This window comes from Lipotes vexillifer, unplaced genomic scaffold, assembly GCF_000442215.2.
Source record: "Lipotes vexillifer unplaced genomic scaffold, Lipotes_vexillifer_v1.1 scaffold237, whole genome shotgun sequence".
In the NCBI taxonomy this organism is placed as follows: domain Eukaryota; kingdom Metazoa; phylum Chordata; class Mammalia; order Artiodactyla; family Lipotidae; genus Lipotes; species Lipotes vexillifer.
In genome coordinates, this window is record NW_006794332.1 from 1,715,054 (window position 1) to 1,736,890 (window position 21,837).

The 21,837-nt window shown below is 37.5% G+C and overlaps 1 protein-coding gene across 5 annotated transcripts in view; it reads left to right on the plus strand.

The window, feature by feature from the left end:
* APAF1 (apoptotic peptidase activating factor 1) overlaps positions 1-21,837 on the plus strand; it is an 88,252-nt gene that overhangs the window by 52,281 nt on the left and 14,134 nt on the right. For 2 of the 5 annotated variants that reach the window (XM_007467163.1, XM_007467164.1), the window contains exons 17-21: positions 2,662-2,790; positions 5,369-5,494; positions 9,730-9,849; positions 11,878-11,994; positions 13,656-13,781. The exons of 1 other annotated variant lie outside the window; for it this stretch is intronic. In XM_007467163.1, coding sequence (XP_007467225.1) covers positions 2,662-2,790; positions 5,369-5,494; positions 9,730-9,849; positions 11,878-11,994; positions 13,656-13,781 — 618 coding nt within the window. The remainder of the gene's footprint in view (positions 1-2,661; positions 2,791-5,368; positions 5,495-9,729; positions 9,850-11,877; positions 11,995-13,655; positions 13,782-21,837) is intronic. 2 more of the 5 variants (XM_007467165.1, XM_007467166.1) reach the window with 1 other exon arrangement.

A 21,837-nucleotide genomic window follows, 5' to 3' on the forward strand; every position in this document is an offset into this window, starting at 1 on the left:
CTCCCATCAAACCAATTAACATGTGTCAGCTCATGTATTTGCCTTTTTTTTCTTTTTCTTTCTTTTTTTTTGGTTGAAAACATTTAAGTTCTACTCGCTTATACTATGCAATGTTATCAACTATAGTCACCATTTTATACATTAGATCCTCAGACCTTATTTATCTTATAACTAAAAGTTTGTATCCTTTTATCAACCTCTCCCTATTTCCCCCACCCGAGAGATTACAGTTTTAAAGAACACAGTTGAAATATACATATAGTTGGGGCCTTCCCTGGTGGCGCAGTGGTTAAGAATCCACCTGCCAATGCAGGGGACACGGGTTTGAGCCCTGGTCCAGGAAGATTCCACACGCTGTGGAGCAACTAAGCCTGTGCGCCACAACGACTGAGCCTGCACTCTAGAGCCTGCGATCCATAGCTGCTGAAGCCTGTGTGCCACGACTACTGAAGCCTGCGCACCTAGAGCCCATGCTCTGTAACAAGAGAAGCCATCACCATGAGAAGCCTGCGCACCGCAACTAGAGAAAGCCTGTGCACAGCAACCAAGACCCAGTGCAGCCAAAAATAAATAAATAAAATAAATAAAAAAAAAATATATATATACATATAGTTGTATAAAAACTGAGGGGCCATTTATATTATTATTGATCTAGTAGTTATGACCCTTGGATCTTGGTTGCTTATAGGTTTTTACCCCTTTAGCAGGAAACCAAAGAAAAATATCTCCTTTTGTCTTTAAGTATGTTAAAGTCTGTAAGAACAGAAAGGAACCACTACATTTACAAGATGTGAAGATTTGTAAAATTTGCCATTTTAACCATTTTAAAATACACAATTCAGTGGCATTAATTACATTCACAATCTTGTGCAGATATCACTACTTTTACAAAATTTTTTCATTGTCCCAAACAGAAACACTGTAACCAGTAAGCAGTAACTCCCTATTCTCTCTCTTCAGCCCCTGGTACCTCTAATCTAAACTATGAATTTGCCTTTTCTAGATATTTCATATAAGTGGAGTCGTACAATATTGATCCTTTTGGGTCTGGCTCATTTCATTTAGCATAACATTTTCAAGGTTCATTCATGTTGTAGCATGTGTTAGAACTTCATTTCTTTTTATGGCTGAGTAATAATCTTATATGGATATACTGTATTTTGTTTATCCATTCATCTGTTGTTGGGTTGTTTTCACCTTTTGGCTATTGTGAATAATGCCACAAGAACTAGTGTACAAGTATCTGTTTGAGTCCCTGCTTTCAGTTCTTCTGTGTATATACCTAGGAGTAGAATTTCTGGGTCGTATGGTGATTTTATACTGGGCTTTTTGAGGAACCACCAGACCTTTCCATAGTGGCTGTACCATTTTCTGTTCCCACTAGTAGTGTACAAGGATTCCAGTTTCTTTACATCCTCCCAACACTTGCTTTTTTCCATTATTAAAAATTATAACTGTCATATTAGGTGTAAAGTGACATCTCATTATGGTTTGGTTTGCATTCCCCTAATGACTAATGGTGTTGAGCAAAATTTGAATGTTTAAAATTATCTGTCCAGTGAGAGAGGAAAATAATTTTATATTGTGTGAAATGTTTTCCTGTTTTAAAAATCTATAGGCCAGCTCTTTATTTTACCGTGCTAAAATAAAGCTACCCTAAGATTACCCTTAACTACATATAGATTCCAGTTCTTACTCTTTGGTCTCTCTATTCTTTTCCTCTGTTTCTTTCCAATTCTCTTGTGTTATTAGCCCACTCCTATTATTAGGTCTTTTTGCTACCCAATAATTGGGACAGCTGCCTATTCTGTACTTGCCAAGTTTCCTCTATGACTGTCAGCCACTAATTTTTAAGAACAACTTGTCCTGGGAAGCATTTTAAGTATGATTTCCTTTCATTTATTGTTGGCCCCTGATGCCATGCTGCTTACCGTCTATGTGTGCTCACAGGGCTATGCATTCACAAAAATTTTCATGGCTTCCACTGGAAACTTTTTTTTCCTTCCTTCCTGAAGACTATGGCTTGGCCTTAAATTGTTACACTGTATATTGGTATAAACGTTTTTATCATTTGGCAAAAACTTTGGAAGAGTATATTCATCATGTAAACATCTTTCAAAAATTGAAATGAAGTTTGAATTACTCAAAAATAGCTTTTTTTGGTTCAAAAATGGGAAAATGATTGATAATGGAGTAATTTAGGCTCTGAAGAGAAATAGAAATGATTGAACTAATTTCATTTTAGTAAGCCTCTGCCCTGTATTATTTTGATCATCTTCATTTATGAGTAGGCATTTTCTCTTTTGAATAAACGAGCATTAGGGAGAACTGTTCTGTATATTAATTTGGTTAGTCCATTCATGTATTCACAAAGGTTTTATTTCTCTTTAGGCTAGCATGATCATCTATGATAAGTATTCCTTTATAGGAAACATGTTTCAGGATGAGCAGTATTTAAAAAGTATATGTATATTAATTTATATCTTTTTAATGAGTTAATAATTTTGCCAATTATCAGTAATTGTAGTTTTTTTTAGGACTTATACTCTATGTTTGAAATGGGAGGGTATTCTTTTAGAAATAAATTTAGATTCACTTTGGGTATAGCTTATCTTTTAACATATTTACTTTTATAGATACCTCTCTGTTTTATGTTGACAGCTGTTTGACATTCACACCAGTGGCCTGTTGGCAGAAATCCATACAGGCCATCATAGCACTGTCCAGTACTGTGACTTCTCCCCCCATAACCATTTGGCAGTGGTGGCTTTGCCCCAGTACTGCGTGGAGGTGAGTAGTTGAATTTACTCTGTGAAGTCTGGGTCTTCAGAGGTACAAGGATGACAAAGAATGGATTGCTTAAACCATTAACTGCTGAGGATGTTTGCTTGAGAAATTACAGAGTGTTTTCTTCATAGCATAATGACCTTTAGCTTTAGGATATTAAGCCTCATTAACAGCTTTAATACTTTAGCAGTGATTGAAGAATTGGTTTGACAGTAAACAGAATGACAGCATCATTCACCAGGCATTTATCGAACAGTCAGTATGTGCCAAGGTCTGGGGAAACAATAGCATGACCATTGGTTTCCTAGGCAGAAACATGGCATCTCTTAAATATGGGCACAGACTCTTCTGTAAAAGAAACGATGAGAAATGAGTCCAGTTCACATTTCTTAGATCATTGAGAAAGGTAAGATGGAAGTTAAAATTAGAATTGGTTAACCTAGAATTTTCATTGCTAAGCACTAATGAATAAAATGATTTCTTGTTTATATTTATAATTTTGCCCTTAATCTGATGGATTTTATACTCAGTGTCTATACCTAGAAGAATTCTACCTAGTGAGTTGCTGTATTAAGTTTTTCAAAAGCAATGAATTCCCTGATATTTTTTTTCCATAGATGGATTAGTTTTTCCAAGCTTTGTTACTACTCATTCCTTGAGTTTATCTTACCACCAAGTACTTTGAAGCCCCTTGTGATTACAGTCCAAGAAGATGGGTATGGGCCTTTATTTGGAAAATAGGGAAATTCATTTGGTTCACAGGCTACCTTCAAAGGAAGCTTGACTATGGCAAGCACTTCTTCAGTGTTCTGAGCCTGTTTCAGTGATTTTTTAGTGAGTTCACCAACCTTGCCCTGTATATGAAGGTATGGCTGGAGAGTGGCTGAGCTATATAGCCCTTCAGCGTGGAGATACAGACAAGATGAGAGTGAGTGGATAAGCTCTGTAAGCTCCTCCTAATTCTGAGTACAGCAGTGCAACTAACACTGAATAACTTCCCTGTGAGAATCTTCCCATTGGAAGCAGAGGCAATGAGTATGAACGAGCTCCAGTCCTGTTTGCAAACAATGGGAGAGAGTAGGTGCTGTGGGCAGTGTTCTCTTCAGCAGAGGCCTTGAATCGAAAGATTCAGAGCTACTAGGAGATCTCACACCTTACCCGTGGATCCTCAAGGTAGGCGTGCTTGGAAATTTCCCCTTCCTGGGTTTTGTCTGGATTTTAGGAGGAGTGGAGGAGCAGCCCTTCTTGTGGCCTTTCCTGTCACTTCTAAAATCCTTACCCCTTGCTATTCTTAAAAATCTCCTGGAAACATTGTCTTTCTCCTTGAAATATAGGGACTTAGTTTTGGAGGCTGTGAGTGACAAAGAAATGATGAGAGAGAGCAAGAAGGGAAGAGAAAGAAGGATTTTCAAGGGAGATTTTTCGGTTGTGGAACCACTTTCATTTCTGGCCTTTAGCTCTGTATGTCCCAGATTGGACTCCAGAGATAAGGCAGAGAAAATTTCACATAACGAATTGGTAACCATAGAACTCACTGATTGAAAACTACTGGGCATGTGATGAAGTACTTGTTTTGTCCATGCTAGTTCTGAAATCATAAAGTAGGTCTGTAATTCAGAATGTAATGAGAGGAACTCAGGCACATATGGTACTTCATTAGACTGGAATATATTTGAGTAATTTGCAGCAGAGCTCAGGACAAAATACAGCCAGGCCTAGTGATAGACACTGACAATTTGTAATAAGCATGAATAACAGGAGAAGTATATACGTGTACAGTTAGCACATTCATTTGTTTTAGGGTTTTGCAGTCATTTGAAATGAGGATTAGATGACAGTGGAAAGTAAAATATGGAAACCACTTATGTTCATCCTATTGTTTTTTTAGATTGATTTTTAAAAAATGGATAAAACGTTTGTATGACTCCAAATCAAAGCTTTATAATAAATTTTATTCAGGGAAGTCTGACTTTTCATCCCTATCCCTTCCCTGCCACTCTCCATCCCTACCTTCTGAAGGTAACCGTTTTTGTCTTAACATCCTAATGTTTCTTTTTGCATGTATAAACAGATATCTATATGTATAATATATAGCCTTATATATCCATCTATATATATATCACATCTCTAGAGTAACATTTTTTATCTCATTTAGTATAGCTTGCATATATATATATAGAGAGAGAGAGAGAGAGAGAGAGTAACATATATACTCTTCTGCAGAAATGTATATACCATTCTTTGCTTTTTTGGTGTAAACAACATATCCCAGAGACTAGTCATTATCAGGGTGTTTTTCTCATTACTTTCTTAAGATTGCCTATTATCCCATTTTGTGATTAATGCAGTTTATTCAGTTAGTTCCCTATTGATGGTCATTTGAGTTGTTTCCAGTTTTTTGCTGTTAAAAATAACAATGCAGTGAATAATCCACACAAGTTATTTTGTATTTTTGCTAGTGTATTTTTGGGCTATATTCATGGAAGTGGAATTGCTGGATCATTCTTGCTATTTTTAATATTCTTGATATATTCAAAATGCTTACGAATGTGATTTCCTATTTGTTGTGTTTATTCTGTAGTTGTGGAATATGGACTCATGTTTAAAAGTAGCTGATTGTAGAGGACATTTAAGTTGGGTCCATTGTGTGATGTTTTCTCCTGATGGATCATCATTTTTGACGTCTTCTGATGACCAGACAATCAGGGTGAGATATATTGAGATTTTCATTTTAGACATTTAATGATGGTAAGCTAAATCTCCTAGTTAAGAAATTGATGGGCAGTATTGAGGGAAGTAAAACAGGAAACTGCTGGTTTCATATTTATCCTTGAAAAGAGCTATTATGTGGACCATAGCAGTCTCATTCATTCAGTACATGTTAATTGAGTGTTACCATGGTCCAGGTGCTGGAGAAGTCCAATGATTAAACTGTATTTTAGTTAATTTAAATATATTACATTTGAGTCCTCAGAGTAACTTTTGACTCTTTCCATTACCTTGAATTCCCATATCCAATTACTTGCCAATTCTAATGGATTCTATTGATACCTTTCCATTTTCTATCATTTATTTCTACTTTTCCATTTCAAGTTTAGGTGCTCATTAGCTGTTGCCTTTCTTGTATTAGCCTCTGCTACAAGTCTTTTCTTTCTTGGTTTTTTACATGCTACTTGCAAGGTATATTCCTCATGTACAATACAGTCATGTAATTTTTTTTTTTTTTTTTGGCCAAGTGGCTTGCAGGATCTTAGTTCCCTAACCAGGGATCAAACCCGTGCCCCCTGCAGTGGAAGCGTAGAGTCTTAACCCCTGGACCGCCAGGGAAGCCCCCAGTCATGTCATTTTTGCTCAAAAACAGATAGTAGCTCCCTTGTCTACCAAAGTATTGGGTTGGCCAAAAAGTGCCTTTGGTTTTTGAGTAAAAATAAGACACATTTTTCATTTTCATCAAGAACTTTGTTGAACAACTTATTCACCCTTTCGTTCCACTACCTTCTGCCATTTTTCCAGGCAACTTCATAATTGCATCTTCCCAAAACTTTTTATCTTTTTGATCAGAGAACTGTTCCAGGTGCCTTTTACAGTCTTCCAGGGAATTGAAATGTTTTCCATTAAGAGAATTTTGTAAAGACCTAAGTAAATGGAAATCCGAAGGTGCAACATCTGGTGAATACACAGATGAATCAGAACTTCCCAGCCAAGCTGTAACAGTGTTTTCCTGGTCATCAAAGAAACATGTGGTCTTGCATTATCCTGATAAAAGATTATGCGTTTTCTGTTGACTAAGTCTGGATGCTTTTCGTTGAGTGCTGCTTTGATTTGGTCTAATTGGGAGCAGTAATTCTTGGAATTAATCGTTTGGTTTTCCAGAAGGAGCTCATAATAGAGAACTCTCTTCCAATCCCACCATATATGCAACATCACCTTCTTTGGTTGAAGACCAGCCTTTGGTGTGGTTGTTGGCGGTTCATTTCGTTTGCCCCACGATCTCTTCCGTTTCACGTTATTGTACAGTATCCACTTTTCATCGCCTGTCACAATTTGTTTAATTAATTAATTAATTAACATCTTTATTGGAGTATAGTTGCTTTACAGTGGTGTGTTAGTTTCTGCTGTATAACAAAGTGAATCAGCTATATGTATACATATATCCCCATATCCCCTCCCTCTTGCGTCTCCCTCCCACCCTCCCTATTCCACCGCTCTAGGCGGTCACAAAGCACAGAGCTGATCTCCCTGTGCTATGCAGCTGCTTCCCACTAGCTATCTATTTTACATTTGGTAGTGTATATATGTCAATGCTACTCTCTCACTTCATCCCAAACGGAACGTTTCAGTAGAGAATTGCATGTGGAAATATGATCAAGAAGGTTTTTTTTCACTTATGTGGAACCCAAACATTAAAGCAGTGAACATATTCAAGCTGGTGCAGGTGATTTTCAACGCTTGATTTGGATATTTTGAGTATGTCGGCTATCTCCCGCATGGTATAATGTTGATTGTTGTCAATTAATATCTCGATTTGATCGTTATCAACTTCAACTGGTCTACCCGACTGTGGAGCATCATGCAGCAAGAAATCTCCAACATGAAACTTCGCAAACCATTTTTGACATGTTTGGTCTGTCACAGCACCTCCTCCATACACTGCGCAAATCTTTTCTTTTGTGTTTCGGTTACGTTCTTTTTTTTAAAATAAATTAATTTAATTTATTTATTTTTGGCTGTGTTGGTTCTTCCTTGCTGTGCACGGGCTTTCTCTGATTGCGGTGAGCAGGAGCTACTCTTCGTTGTGGTGCATGGGCTTCTTATTGTGGTGGCTTCTCTTGTTGTGGAGTGTGGGCTCTAGGCACGTGGGCTTCAGTAGTTGCAGCACATGGGCTCAGTAGTTGTGGCTCACAGGCTCTAAAGCACAGGTTCAGTAGTTGTGGTGCATGGGCTTAGTTGCTCTGCGGCATGTGGGATCTTCCCGGACAAGGGCTCGAACCTGTGTCCCCTGCATTGGCAGGTAGATTCTCAACCACTGCGGCACCAGGGAAGACCTTGGTTGCGTTTTTACCTTTTTTGAAATGATAAAGCATAATATGCCCAAAATGTTGCTTTTTTCTTCCATCTTCAGTATTAAAATAGCTACACAAAAATTCACCAATTTTGATAAGTCTTTTTTTTAAATGCATGCTGATATGGCAGTTGTCACATATAGTCTAATAAAATTGTTTCGAATGAAGTTAAAGACAACTAAGTGCTACTAGAGCCATATTACGGAAAAAACTGAATGAACCTTTTGGCCAACCCAACAAATACGTACTCCAAAGTCTGCCATTAAACTTCTCTACAGTACAGCCTATTCTGTACCAGTCTGTCTGCTGTTTTATTCCTACAAGTAACCTACACTGAATTGCTCACATTTCCCCAAACACCCTGTACTTCCCTGCTTCTGTACTTTTGCTTATGTATTTTTTTTAAAGGTATTAAAAAAAATATTTTATTTATTTATTTATTTTTGGCTGCGTTGGGTCTTTGTTGCTGTGCAGGGGCTTTCTCTAGTTGTGGTGAGCGGGGGCTGCTCTTCATTGCAGTGCACGGGCTTCTCATTGCGGTGGCTTCTGTTGTTGCAGAGCACAGGCTCCAGGTGCTCGGGCTTCAGGAGCTGTGGCTTGTGGGCTCCGGAGCGCAAGCTCAGCGCTCCACGGCATGTGGGATCCTCCCGGACCAGGGCTCGAACCCGTGTACCCTGCATTGGCAGGCGGATTCCCAACCACTGCACCACCAGGGGAGCCCTATGTGTTTTCTTATGTTTGGAATAACCTACTTCTCTGTATCTTTCCTTGTCGAAAACCTAACAGCCCTACAAGTCCCCTCAAGCTTTCAGTGAAGCCTTTCCTAGTATTCCATTTGGGGAAATGTCTTTCTCCTTTAATGCTATGTGACTGTGTGTCATTTTCTTATGGTACTTATCAAATTGTGCCTTGAATTTAAGCACAGAGTTTTTTTTTTAACATCTTTATTGGAGTATAGTTGCTTTACAGTGGTGTGTTAGTTTCTGCTGTATAACAAAGTGAATCAGCTATATGTATACATATATCCCCATATCCCCTCCCTCTTGGGTCTCTCTCCCACCCTCCCTATCCCACCGCTCTAGGTGGTCACAAAGCACCGAGCAGATCTCCCAGCACAGAGTTATTTTAAAACTCTTTACCACTAATGCTTCACTGCCCCTCAGACTTGTTCACACATCTTAAATTATAAGCTCTTTGAGGCCGGAGACCCTGGTTTGTCCCTGTAGCATCTAATACAGTGTTTTGTACAAATTTGTGTTTAGCTAAAATTTGTTTAGTATTTACTGTGTGCCAGACATTGGGCAAAGTACTGTGCCTGTGTTAATTTGCTAATTCTCATAGCAGTCCTTTTTTGCTGCTGGGGAAACAGTCACAGAAAGGTTAAGTCAGTGCTGTTTAAAGTGCCAGTCTCAATAAGGTCGAGCCAGAATGTAAATCAATGCACTGCTTCCTTCATCAAGAAAGTCTTGTTTAAAAAAGTCAACTGTATCATAAGCATACTGTTAACAGTGTGTTTAGTGATATAGCTGATTTGCTCCTTATCTTGGTATCAAGCAGTGAGAAACAGCAGGAGGTCCTTATCTTTGAGCAGCACCAGGTTAAGTAATCTGCCCAAAGTCACAACTTTCAGTAGAACTAGAATTCATACTAAGGCATTTTGATTCTAGCATTCATTACTCTTAATAATAACTGCTTCTTCCTATACTATGTAATTAATAACTTTTTATTGTTGAATTATAATCTAATTGAAAATTTTCTAGCATTATAGGCATCTGGAGAGTGAAGTATGATTGTATATTGTTTTTAAGACTAAGACTTGTCTTTCCATTATTTCAGAGAATGCAGTTATCTTACTTTAGTATTTTAATTTCTTAATCAGCTCTGGGAGACAAAGAAAGTATGTAAGAACTCTGCTATAGTGTTAAAGCAAGAAATAGATGTTGTGTTTCAAGAAAATGAAGTGATGGTTCTTGCAGTTGATGATATAAAACGTCTGCAAGTGAGTATTTTTTAGAAAATAATTGGAAAAAGTGTTTTGATTGAACTCTCAATTCAAAATTTTTCTTGTTTGTTTTTGGACTTGATCACGCGTAATTGTATAGTATCTAACAGATGATCATTAGGTATCAGTTTTATAAATATGTGGGTCTTGAGCTGAGGCTCACATATGCTAGTATTTAGAATTAAACAAGGTGATACCTTGCTTTACCTCATTCCTCTCCTGTTAGTAACTGGAAGACAGGGAGCAAGAACATGTGAGAGAATGAGATGAGATGATGGAATGGAACTAGAGTGAAGAGAGAAATGGAATAGAGAAGAGGAGAGGGAAATAGAGGGAGCACGCACATGAAAGGTGTGAAATGTAGCAAGAGCTTGAGACAGGGTAGGAAGGAGCTTAACAAGTTCTAAAACTGCACAGCTTAGCTTGATGTAGTAGAGGGAATAGTGACTGTTCACTGAGGAGACCAAGGTACAAGTTCAAGCTTTATCGTCAGCCAGTTCTGTGATGTTGAGTAAATAGCATCACTTCTCTGAACCTCACTTTCTTCACCTGTAAGGTCCTTTTCATTTTCAAAAATCTGTAAGCTGCTTTATAGGGTCAAGGTGGAATCCAAACTCAGGAAGCAGAGATCTGGGAATAAATTGTCTATGGCGTGTGGTAATTTCTTCTCATCTGCTGTGTGGGTCAGAGTCAAGCTGTGAGACTCTAAATATGGCTTGTTTTGTATTTTACAAGTTTTACTATTGTCCTTAATGTGTCGATGAGGAGCTCCTAATGCCCTGTATTTCTGGGATGAATTGGGATGTGGAATTGAATGTGGTTTTTCCTCATTACTGATTTTTAGCAGACTGATTCTTCCACTTGGGGTTTTTTCCACTACAGTTTTCTTGTCAAGTTCAATGCTTATATTACCTTTATTAAATTTGTGCAACCTTTCTTTTAATAGTTGTCATAACTGAGACTTCAAGAAGTCATCTGACTATAAAAGTATTTTATTCTATGTCATTGATTGTGGGAGAGTTTAGAGGACAATTAAACTGACAAGTAATAGTTACATTTAAGTGAACATACATTTTTTAGTCACTACTTAAAAAAGTATGGAAATTGATTTTTGAGGGAAAGAAGATATTCACCTTTTAGTAATTCAGTCTTCATTTTGAATGTCTAATAGATCAGAACATGCCGGGTAAAATACTGTAAAGGAAAAGCTATCTTGATTGATTGACCCTATAATCTTTGTACCTGAAACGAAGGTGACTGCTTATTTCATACTGAAAAATAATTCAAGACTTTTAGGTTGTAATTGTAGTTAGAGGGATAGATCTGACAGTTTATTTAAGATTGAGAAATATTTTCCCAGGTCACATGTTTTAGTTGAGTGATAAGGTATTTTTATTAGTGGGATTTTAAAGAAAATCATTAGTTTGGGTACAGGTTATGAAACTTGGTACTCTTAGTCTATGCATTACAACCCAAATTGTGCTAATGGGTTGTTCTCCAATGCCTCCTCTTCCCAAAAGAAAAAGCGGGAAAAAATCTTAATATATACTGTTTGGTGAGTAATTTGGAGGATATAAAACCCATTTTAATTTTAATTTGTCTTTTTATGTAATGTCCGTCTAAGTCCTGTTTCACCAAACCCCTTGAAAAATATCAGGGAAGTGTATTTTAATAAACGATAGCCCTATTAAAATGGGCTTTGTGAAGAAATGGGAAACAATGTGGAGCTAGCTGTGGGATTGCAAATCAGACAGATGTGTCTCAGGTGGTGGGCACAGCAGCTGCTTTTTAAACCTTTTAAAGCTTGTTTTATTTTACGAAAATGTATATGAACCACAAAAGTGAAATGAAACGAAAGTGTGAAGTGCTAAATGCAGCTGCTGAGAATAGAATAGGGTTTTGTTGTTCCCCCTGGGAGCTCTTGTTGGTTATATTCATTTTAATTTTTTCAGTTGAAGTCTCTGTTCTAAAGAACAAAAACTGCTCTTACAGTCTGATACTTGGTTGTGACTTATTTTTCATTAGCTCATTAATGGAAACACAGGTCAGATTGATTATCTGACTGAAGCTCAGGTGAGTTGCTGTTGCTTAAGTCCACATCTTCAGTACCTTGCATTTGGAGGCGAAGATGGAGCCATTCAGGTATTCAGTTCTCTTCTGCAGAGGCATTCTGTGCAGTATAGTTTTTATTTAAAATTAATGATACACCTGGCATTGTAGACTTATATACTAAATAAATCTTTCTATGATAATTAGCCATTCCTCTGTTAGATTAAAAATAATCTTATAATCCTATTAGTTGTATATTTTTCATATTGCTTTTACTATTCTTTCTCATACTTTTTGTCTTTTTGTGTTCCTTATTCTCTGCCCAGTTGTCTTGCTGTTCTCCAAATATATCAAACACTCTCAGAGATTTAGCTAACTATGCAAAGAGCATTTTTTCTCAGAAACTTGGCCGTTTAGGGGTGTAAGTTGTTTCCATGTTGGTTCTGATCAGGTTCATCGGGAATATCAGTGCAGGTGCCTTATGTTTACCTATTTCACCAGTCCTCGCTGTTCTACTTTTGGTATTAGAAGTACACCAGTTTACCACCTGAAATCCTTAATTTATCAAATAAGATCAAATAAATAAAAATAAAATCAGCTTGTAAGGAAAAAAAGACAGTAAAAATCATTTTGGAAAAAAGTGATTTCATCACAAGTGAAATTCATCACAAAAGCACATTTTCTCTAGCTACATAATAGTTTTTAAAAGAATATTGACTCCTTTTCTCACCTGAGCTTTTTGGAATTGTTTCTTAATTTATTAATTATGCCGCTGGCCACATTTATTTTACTTTGGATTCATTGTTGTAAGGAATTACACAAATATTCTCCAGTCCATATTGCCCTACAAACAGGAGTTTTTTTTTACCTTTCAGCTTTATTGAGATATAACTGACATACAACACTGTATAAGTTTAAGGTATACAGCATAATTATTTGACTTACATCATGAAATGGTTATCATAGTAAGTTTAGTGAACATCCACTATCTCACGTAGACACAAAATCAAAGAAACAGAAAAATATTTTTCCTTTTGATGAGAACACTTAGGATTTACTCTCTTAATAACTTTCATGTAGAGTATACAGCAGTGTTAATTATATTTATCGTGTTGTACATTACATCCCTAGTGCTTACTTAGTACATATTTACTTCTTTTGGTGTGAGTTTATTTGAAAGCCTTTTTGACATAGTTGTTATTTCTTGAGTTCTTTTCTACTTTCTTATTCTCTGTATTTGGCATATTAATCTTTAGCCCTTTCAAGTCTCCTCAGTGTACTGCCTCCCAGCCTGCTTGTATGCTCTTTTCCTTTACCTGTCTCCCTCATCATCCTTTATCTTGCATTGTCTCCGTGTTGTTTTATAAAGAGCTTGCCTTGTCTCTCATCCAGGATTTTTTTCTTTCTTCCTTCTCATCCATCTTAAATGTCATTTTCTTTTTGGAGGCTGAGCTCAGACTGCTACTTGTTTGATGAATTGGGTAGTTGAATACTCAAGAAGGACCACTGGTTCCTACTGCCATCTGGTCATTCCAATGAATGTTTTATTTTAGGGTGTGTATGTGTGTGTGTGCAAAGATGTGCATGTGTGTATTTGTGCCATTCATTTGTGTATCTTTAGTTAAACTGAAAGCACTGAGATGGAAATTCTATACCCTTCTGTAGTCTAGTTTCGATTTAATATTTTGGGGTTGTAATGCCTGGGTGTTGCTGAATTTCTTTGTATTAATTTTCTCTGGTTTTTTACTTTGAAGATTTTAGAACTTCTAAACAACAGAATCTTCCAATCCAGGATTGGGCACAAGAACACTGTACGGCACATCCAGTTCACAGCTGATGCAAAGACTCTTATCTCAAGCTCTGATGACTCTGCAATTCAGGTGAGAGGGAGGTTGAACTTCTTCAGGTGAGGGGGAGGTTGAACTTCTAACATACATAATGCTGACTCTAATGAAGGAACACTTTGATTATGCCTCAAATCTGATATGTATTTTAAACTTTCAGATCAGATTATTTTGGGCTTCCCTTTAGATTATGCACATGGGCATAAATGAAACCCATATTTTTCTGTGAGTGAGGCAGGCAGTTTGACTCAGAACCCTCTAGTGGGAGATTCTTTATTTTGAAAATGAAGCATTCATTTGAATTCTCCCACCTGCCTTCGTATTTGGATTTGAATCAATAAATATACTTTTTGCCACATTTATGTAATTTCTATTTTACTTTAAAGTAGTAAAATCTAATTGAAATAATTTCATTCATTTTTTAAGACTAAGATGTTTATTACAGGGATAAAATCCTGTGAAAAAATAATAGTTTACCATAACGAAGGATTATGGATCTAGAGGCCTTAAGCCTACTGTATGTTCTTTTATTTTTAAATTTTTTTAACATCTTTATTGAGGTATAATTCTTTTACAGTGGTGTGTTAGTTTCTGCTTTATAACAAAGTGAATCAGCTATACATATACACACATCCCCATATCTCCTCTGTCTTGCGTCTCCCTCCCACTCTCCCTATCCCAGCCCTCTAGGTGGTCACAAAGCACCGAGCTGATCTCCCTGTGCTATGTGGCTGGTTCCCACTAGCTACCTATTTTACATTTGGTAGCATATGTAAGTCCATGCCACTCTCTCACTTCATTGCAGCTTACCCTTCCCCCTCCCCGTGTCCTCAAGTCCATCCTCTACGTCTGCGTCTTTATTCCTGTCCTTCCCCTAGGTTCTTCAGAACCATTTTTTTTTTTTTAGATTCCATATGTATGTGTTAGTATATGGTATTTGTTTTTCTCTTTCTGACTTACTTCACTCTGTATGACAGACTCTAGGTCCATCCACCTCACTACAAATAACTCAATTTGGTTTCTTTTTATGGCTGAGGAATATTCCATTGTATATATGTGCCATATCTTCTTTATCCTTTCATCTGTCGATGGACACTTAGGTTGCTTCCATGTCCTGGCCATTGTAAATAGTGCTGCGATGAACATGGTGGTACATGACTCTTTGAATTATGGATTTTTTCAGGGTATGTGCCCAGTAGTGGGATTGCTGGGTCATATGGTAGTTCTATTTTTAGTTTTTTAAAGAACCTCCATACTGTTCTCCATAGAGGCTGTATCAGTTTACATTCCCACCAACAGTGCAAGAGGGTTCCCTTTTCTCCACACCCTCTCCAGCATTTATTATTTATAGATTTTTTGATGATGGCCATTCTGAGCGGTGTGAGGTGATACCTCATTGTAGTTTTGATTTGCATTTCTCTAATAATTAGTGATGTTGAGCAGCTTTTCATGTGCTTCTTGGCAATCTGTATGTCTTCTTTGCAGAAATGTCTATTTAGGTCTTCTGCCCATTTTTGGATCGGGTTGTTTGTTCTTTTGATATTGAGCTGCATGAGCTACTTGTAAATTTTGGAGATTAATCCTTTGTCAGTTGCTTCGTTTGCAAATATTTTCTCCCATTCTGAGGGTTGTCTTTTCCTCTTGTTTATGGTTTCCTTTGCTGTGCAAAAGCTTTTAAGTTTCACTGGTTCCCATTTGTTTATTTTTGCTTTTATTTTCCTTTCTCTAGGAGGTGGGCCAAAAAGGATCTTGCTGTGATTTATGTCATAGAATGTTCTGCCTATGTTTTCCTCTAAGAGTTTTATAGTGTCTGGCCTTACATTGAGGTCTTTTATACATTTTGAGCTTAGTTTTGTGTACGGTGTTAGGGAGTTTTCTAATTTCATTATTTTACATGTATCTGTCCAGTTTTCCCAGCACCACTTACTGAGGAGGCTATCTTTTCTCCATTGTATATCCTTGCCTCCTTTATCAAAAATAAGGTGACCGTATGTGCGTGGGTTTATCTCTGGGCTTTCTATCCTGTTCCGTTGATCTATATTTCTGTTTTTGTGCCAGTACCATACTGTCTTGATTATTGTAGCTTTGTCGTATAGTCTGAAGTCCAGGAGCCTGATTCCTCCACTCTGTTTTTCTTTCTCAAGATTGCTTTGGCTATTCGGGGTCTTTTGTGTTTCCATACAAATTGTGAAATTGTTTGTTCTAGTTCTGTGAAAAATGCCATTGGTAGTTTGAGAGGGAAAGCATTGAATCTGTAAATTGCTTTGGGTAGTATAGTCATTTTCACAGCATTGATTCTTCCAATCCAGGAGCATGGTATATCTCTCCATCTGTTTGTATCATCTTTAATTTCTTTCATCAGTGTCTTACATTTTTCTGCATACAAGTCTTTTGTCTCCTTTGGTAGGTTTATTCCTAGGTATTTTATTCTTTTTGTTGCAGTGGTAAATGAGAGTGTTTCCTTAATTTCTCTTTCAGATTTTTCATCATTAGTGTATAGGAATGCAGGAGATTTCTGTGCATTAATTTTGTATCCTGCAACTTTACCATATTCATTGATTAGCTTTAGTTGTTTTCTGGTAGCGTCTTTAGGATTCTCTATGTATAGTATCATGTCATCTGCAAACAGTGACAGCTTTACTTCTTCTTTCTGATTTGGATTCCTTTTATTTATTTTTCTTCTCTGATTGCTGTGGCTAAAACTTCCAAAACTATGTTGAATAATAGTGGTGAGAGTGGACAACCTTGTCTTGTTCCTGATCGTAGTGGAAATGGTTTGTTTTTCACCATTGAGAACAATGTTGGCTGTGGGTTTGTCATATATGGCCTTTATTATGTTGAGGTAAGTTCCCTCTATGCCTACTTTCTGGAGGGTTTTTATCATAAATGGGTGTTGAATTTTGTTAAAAGCTTTTTCTGCATCTATTGAGATGATCATATGGTTTTTCTCCTTCAGTTTGTTAATATGGTATATCACATTGATTCATATGCAATATTGAAGAATCCTTGTATTCTTGGGATAAACCCCATGTGATCATGGTGTATGATCCTTTTAATGTGCTGTTGGATTCTGTGTGCTAGTATTTTGTTGAGGATTTTTGCATCTATGTTCATCAGTGACATTGGCCTGTAGTTTTCTTTTTTTATGACATCTTTGTCTGGTTTTGGTATCAGGGTGATGGTAGCCTCATAGAATGAGTTTGGGAGTGTTTCTCCCTCTGCTATATTTTGGAAGAGTTTGAGAAGGTTAGGTGTTAGCTCTTCTGTAAATGTTTGATAGAATTTGCCTGTGAAGCCATCTGGTCCTGGGCTTTTGTTTGCTGGAAGATTTTTAATCACAGTTTCAATTTCAGTGTTTGTGACTGGTCAGTTTATATTTCCTATTTCTTCCTGTTTCAGTCTCAGAAGGTTGTGCTTTTCTAAGAATTTGTCCATTTCTTCCAGATTGTCCATTCTATTGACATATAGTTCCTTGTAGTAATCTCTCATGATCCTTTGTATTTCTACAGTGTCCGTTGTTACTTCTCCTTTTTCATTTCTAATTTTATTGATTTGAGTCTTCTCTCTTTTTTTCTTGATGAGTCTGGCTAATGGTTTATCAATTTTGTGTATCTTCTCAAAGAACCAGCTTTGAGTTTTATTGATCTTTGCTGTTGTTTCCTTCATTTCTTTTTCATTTATTTCTGGTCTGATCTTTATGATTTCTTTCTTTCTGCTAACTTTGGTGTTTGTTTGTTCTTCTTTCTCGAATTGTTTTAGGTGTAAGGTTAGGTTGTTTATTTGAGATATTTCTTGTTTCTTGAGGTAGGATTGTATTGCTCTGAACTTCCCTCTTAGAACTGCTTTTGCTGCATCCCATAGGTTTTGGGTTGTCGTGTTTTCTTTGTCATTTGTTTCTAGGTATTTTTTGATTTCGTCTTTGATTTCTTCAGTGATCTCTTGATTATTAAGTAGTGTATTGTTTAGCCTCCATGTGTTTGTATTTCTTACAGATTTTTTTCCTGTAATTGATATCTAGTCTCCTAGTGTTGTGGTTGGAGAAGATATTGATACAATTCCAATTTTCTTAAATTTACCAAGGCTTGATTTGTGACCCAAGATATGATCTGTCTTGGAGAATGTTCCATGAGCACTTGAGAAGAAAGTGTATTCTGTTGTTTTTGGATGGAATGTCCTATAAATATCATTTAAGTCCATCTTGTTTATTGTATCATTTAAAGCTTGTGTTTCCTTATTTATTTTCACTTTGAATGATCTGTCCATTGGTGAAATTGGGGTGTTAAAGTCCCCTACTATGGCTGTGTTACTGTCGACTTCCCCTTTTATGACTGTTAGTATCTGCCTTATGTACTGAGGTGCTCCTATGTTGGGTGCATAAATATTTACAATTGTTATATCTTCTTCTTGGATTGATCCCTTGATGATTATGTAGTGTCCTTTTTTGTCTCTTGTAATAGTCTTTATTTTAAGGTCTGTTTTGTCTGATATGAGAATTGCTACTCCAGCTTTCTTTTGATTTCCATTTGCATGGAATACCTTTTTCCATCCTCTCAATTTCAGTCTGTATGTGTCTCTAGGTCTGAAGTGGGGCTCTTGTGGACAGCATATATATGGGTCTTGTTTTTGTATCCATTCAGCCAGTCTATGTCTTTTGGTTGGAGCATTTAATCCATTTATATTTAAGGTAATTATCAATATGTATGTTCCTGTTACCATTTTCTTAATTGTTTTGGGTTTGTTATTGTAGGTCTTTTCCTTCTCTTATGTTTCCTGCCTAGAGAAGTTCCTTTAGCGTTTGTTGTAAAGCTGGTTTGGTGGTGCTGAATTTTCTTAGCTTTTGCTTGTCTTTAAAGGTTTTAATTTCTTCATTGAATCTGAATGAGATCCTTCCTGGGTAGAGTAATCTTGGTTGTAGGTTTTTCCCTTTCATCACTTTAAATATGTCCTGCCACTCCCTTCTGGCTTGCAGAGTTTCTGCTGAAAGATCAGCTGTTAACCTTATGGGGATTCCCTTGTATGTTATTTGTTGTTTTTCCCTTGCTGTTTTTAATATTTTTTCTTTGTATTTAATTTTTGATAGTTTGATTAATATGTGTCTTGGCATGTTTCTCCTTGGATTTATCCTGTATGGGACTGTCTGTGCTTCCTGGACTTGATTGACTATTTCCTTTCCCATATTAGGGAAGTTTTCAAGTATAATCTCTTCCAATATTTTCTCAGTCCCTTTCTTTTTCTCTTCTTCTTCTGGGTCCCCTGTAATTCAAATGTTGGTGCATTTAATGTTTTCCCAGAGGTCTCTGAGACTGTCCTCAATTCTTTTCATTCTTTTTTCTTTATTCTGCTCTGTGGTAGTTATTTCCATTATTTTATCTTCCAGGTCACTTATCTGTTCTTCTGCCTCAGTTATTCTGCTATTGATTCCTTCTAGAGAAATTTTTATTTCATTTACTGTGTTGTTCATCATTGCTTGTTTGCTCTTTTATTCTTCTAGGTCCTTGTTAAACATTTTTTGTATTTTGTCCATTCTATTTCCAAGATTTTGGATCATCTTTACTATCATTACTCTGAATTCTTTTTCAGGTAGACTGCCTATATCCTCTACATTTGTTTGGTCTGGTGGGTTTTTACCTTGCTCCTTCATCTGCTGTCTGTTTCTCTGTGTTCTTATTTTGCTTAACTTACTGTGTTTGGGATCTCCTTTTCGTCGGCTGCAGGTTCGTAGTTTTCGTTGTTTTTGGTGTCTGTTCCCAGTGTCTAAGGTTGGTTCATTGGGTTGTGTAGGCTTCCTGGTGGAGGAGACTGGTGCCTGTGTTCTGGTGCATGAGGCTGGATCTTGTCTTTCTGGTGGGCAGGACTGCATCCAGTGGTACCTGTGACCCTATTATGGTTTTAGGCAGCCTCTCTGCTAATGGGTGGGGTTGTGTTCCTTTCTTGCTAGTTTTTTGTAGCTTGCTGGTCGTTGAGTGGATCTGGGTCTTAGCATTGAGATGGAGATCTCTGGGAGAGCTTTTGCCGTTTGATATTATGTGGAGCCAGGAGGTCTCTGGTGGACCAATGTCCTGAGCTTGGCTCTCCCACCTCAGAGGCACAGGCCTCACACCCGCAGCACCAAGACCCTGTTAGTCACGTGGCTTTTGACTGAACATTTTTATTCCTATCTTAAGAAAATAATCAAATATGGAGAAATATTTATGCACAGAGGTTTTCTTCCGTGTTATCTGGGTAGCGTTGGGAGGCAAGAGGAGTGGGGAGCCCTCAGGAAGAGAAGGAGGTGGCAGAGAAGGGGCTGCCCAGGGCTGCATCTGCCGCAGCTCCAACCCCTCTGTGAGGAAGCACTTGTGTGTGTGTACGTTCTTTTAAAACTTACTTTATATTTATCAAAGTTCCAGTGCGCATACTTTTAAAAGTCGTAGTATTACAAGGCTCATTATAAAAAATAGACTCCCCCATTTCTCTTTCTCTTAAAGCACCACTTTTAGCTTTTAGATGTTTCTTTTGCTGTTTACCTTCATGACCTTCATTGCATGCTTATAGTGCTAATTCTTGATTTTTTAGGTTTGAGGGTTTATCTACTGAATTCCTTATATTAAGATGAAAATTTAGCTCTTTTTCTCCTCCCACCTGTCCTACCTCCAACATATGCACACACCCTTTTGTTGATCCCTGTCATCCCGACCCAATCACAACAAAAGTTTGTTTAGATCATTAGTGTCATTGTTATGACTAAGTAGACCAAGTGTACTATGAATGCCTTTTCTGCCTTAGTGCAATTTAGGAAAAGTCTACCTTTGGTAATAGTTGGAAATTATTTTACCCTAAATCCTTGAAGACATTGTTTTATTGATTGATTGATTGATTGATTGATTGATTGATTGGCTGGCGGTACGCGGGCCTCTCACTGTTGTGGCCTCTCCCGTTGCGGAGCACAGGCTCTGGACGCGCAGGCCCAGCAGCCATGGCTCATGGGCCCAGCTGCCCCGCGGCATGTGGGATCCTCCCGGACCGGGGCACGAACCCGTGTCCCCTGCATCGGAAGGCGGACTCTCAACCACTGCACCACCAGGGAAGCCCGACATTGTTTTATTTTTTTTTCCAAGTTTCAAAGCTCATGTTGAGAAGTCTGAAGCCATTTTGATTCCTAAATGTTTCTCTCTGGAAGATTTTAGGATCTTCTCTTTGTCCCCAGAATTTTGAAATTTCATGATGATGTGCCTTTGTGTGTTTGTTTCATCCATTGTTTTTGACTTTCACTATCCCTTCTCAGTTTGGAAACTTATGTTTTTCAATTCACAGAAATTTACTTGAATTATTTCTTTGATTCACTCCCGCCCCCCACGCTCCCCATATGCTTCCTTTTTCTGGTAACATCCCTTATTCAGATATTGGATCTCCTGGACTGATCATCTAGTTTTCTTTTTCTATGTTTCATCTTTCTGTACCATACTCTATTTTCTGGGAGTTTTCCTCAGCTTTATCTTCCAACCCTTTCATTGAGTTTTTCATTTCTACCATTATATTTTTAATGCTGGAGAGTCCTTTCTGTTGTTTGTTTAACTTTTCTGTAGAGCATGTGTTCTTGTTTTGTAGATGAAATATCTTCTCTGAGGATAGATGGGTATATAAATAATGTATAAATTTTATCATATACATTACATATATTTTTTCCCTCAAAATCTCATTTTCCTGCATAGTTGCTCTTCCCTCCAATTTTTTTTTTCTATTTGGTTGTTTTGGCCTCTTATTTTAAAGGCCTTCCTCAGCTGTGTGGTGATCATTCATTACCCAGAGATGGATACTAAAAGGCTGACTGGGAGCTCTGTGTATTGACTGAGACCTCCTCTGAAAGGTGATCTGGATGGGGAAACTTTGTTGTCAGTGTCTTTAGTTCTTTGTCTTGGTCTTGTCAGATTCCTAGAGAGGAATCTCTGGTCTTCTCTTGGAGGTTATAAACCTGGCAGATAGGTTCTTAGAGCTAAGTGGGGGAAGAGAGCGGGAAGGGGGGTGTGGATCGTATAATGTCTCAGCGTTTAGTGTGTAAACCTTCACTGATCCCCCTGTTCTCAAAATTGCTATCCTACCCTCAGTTGTGCTG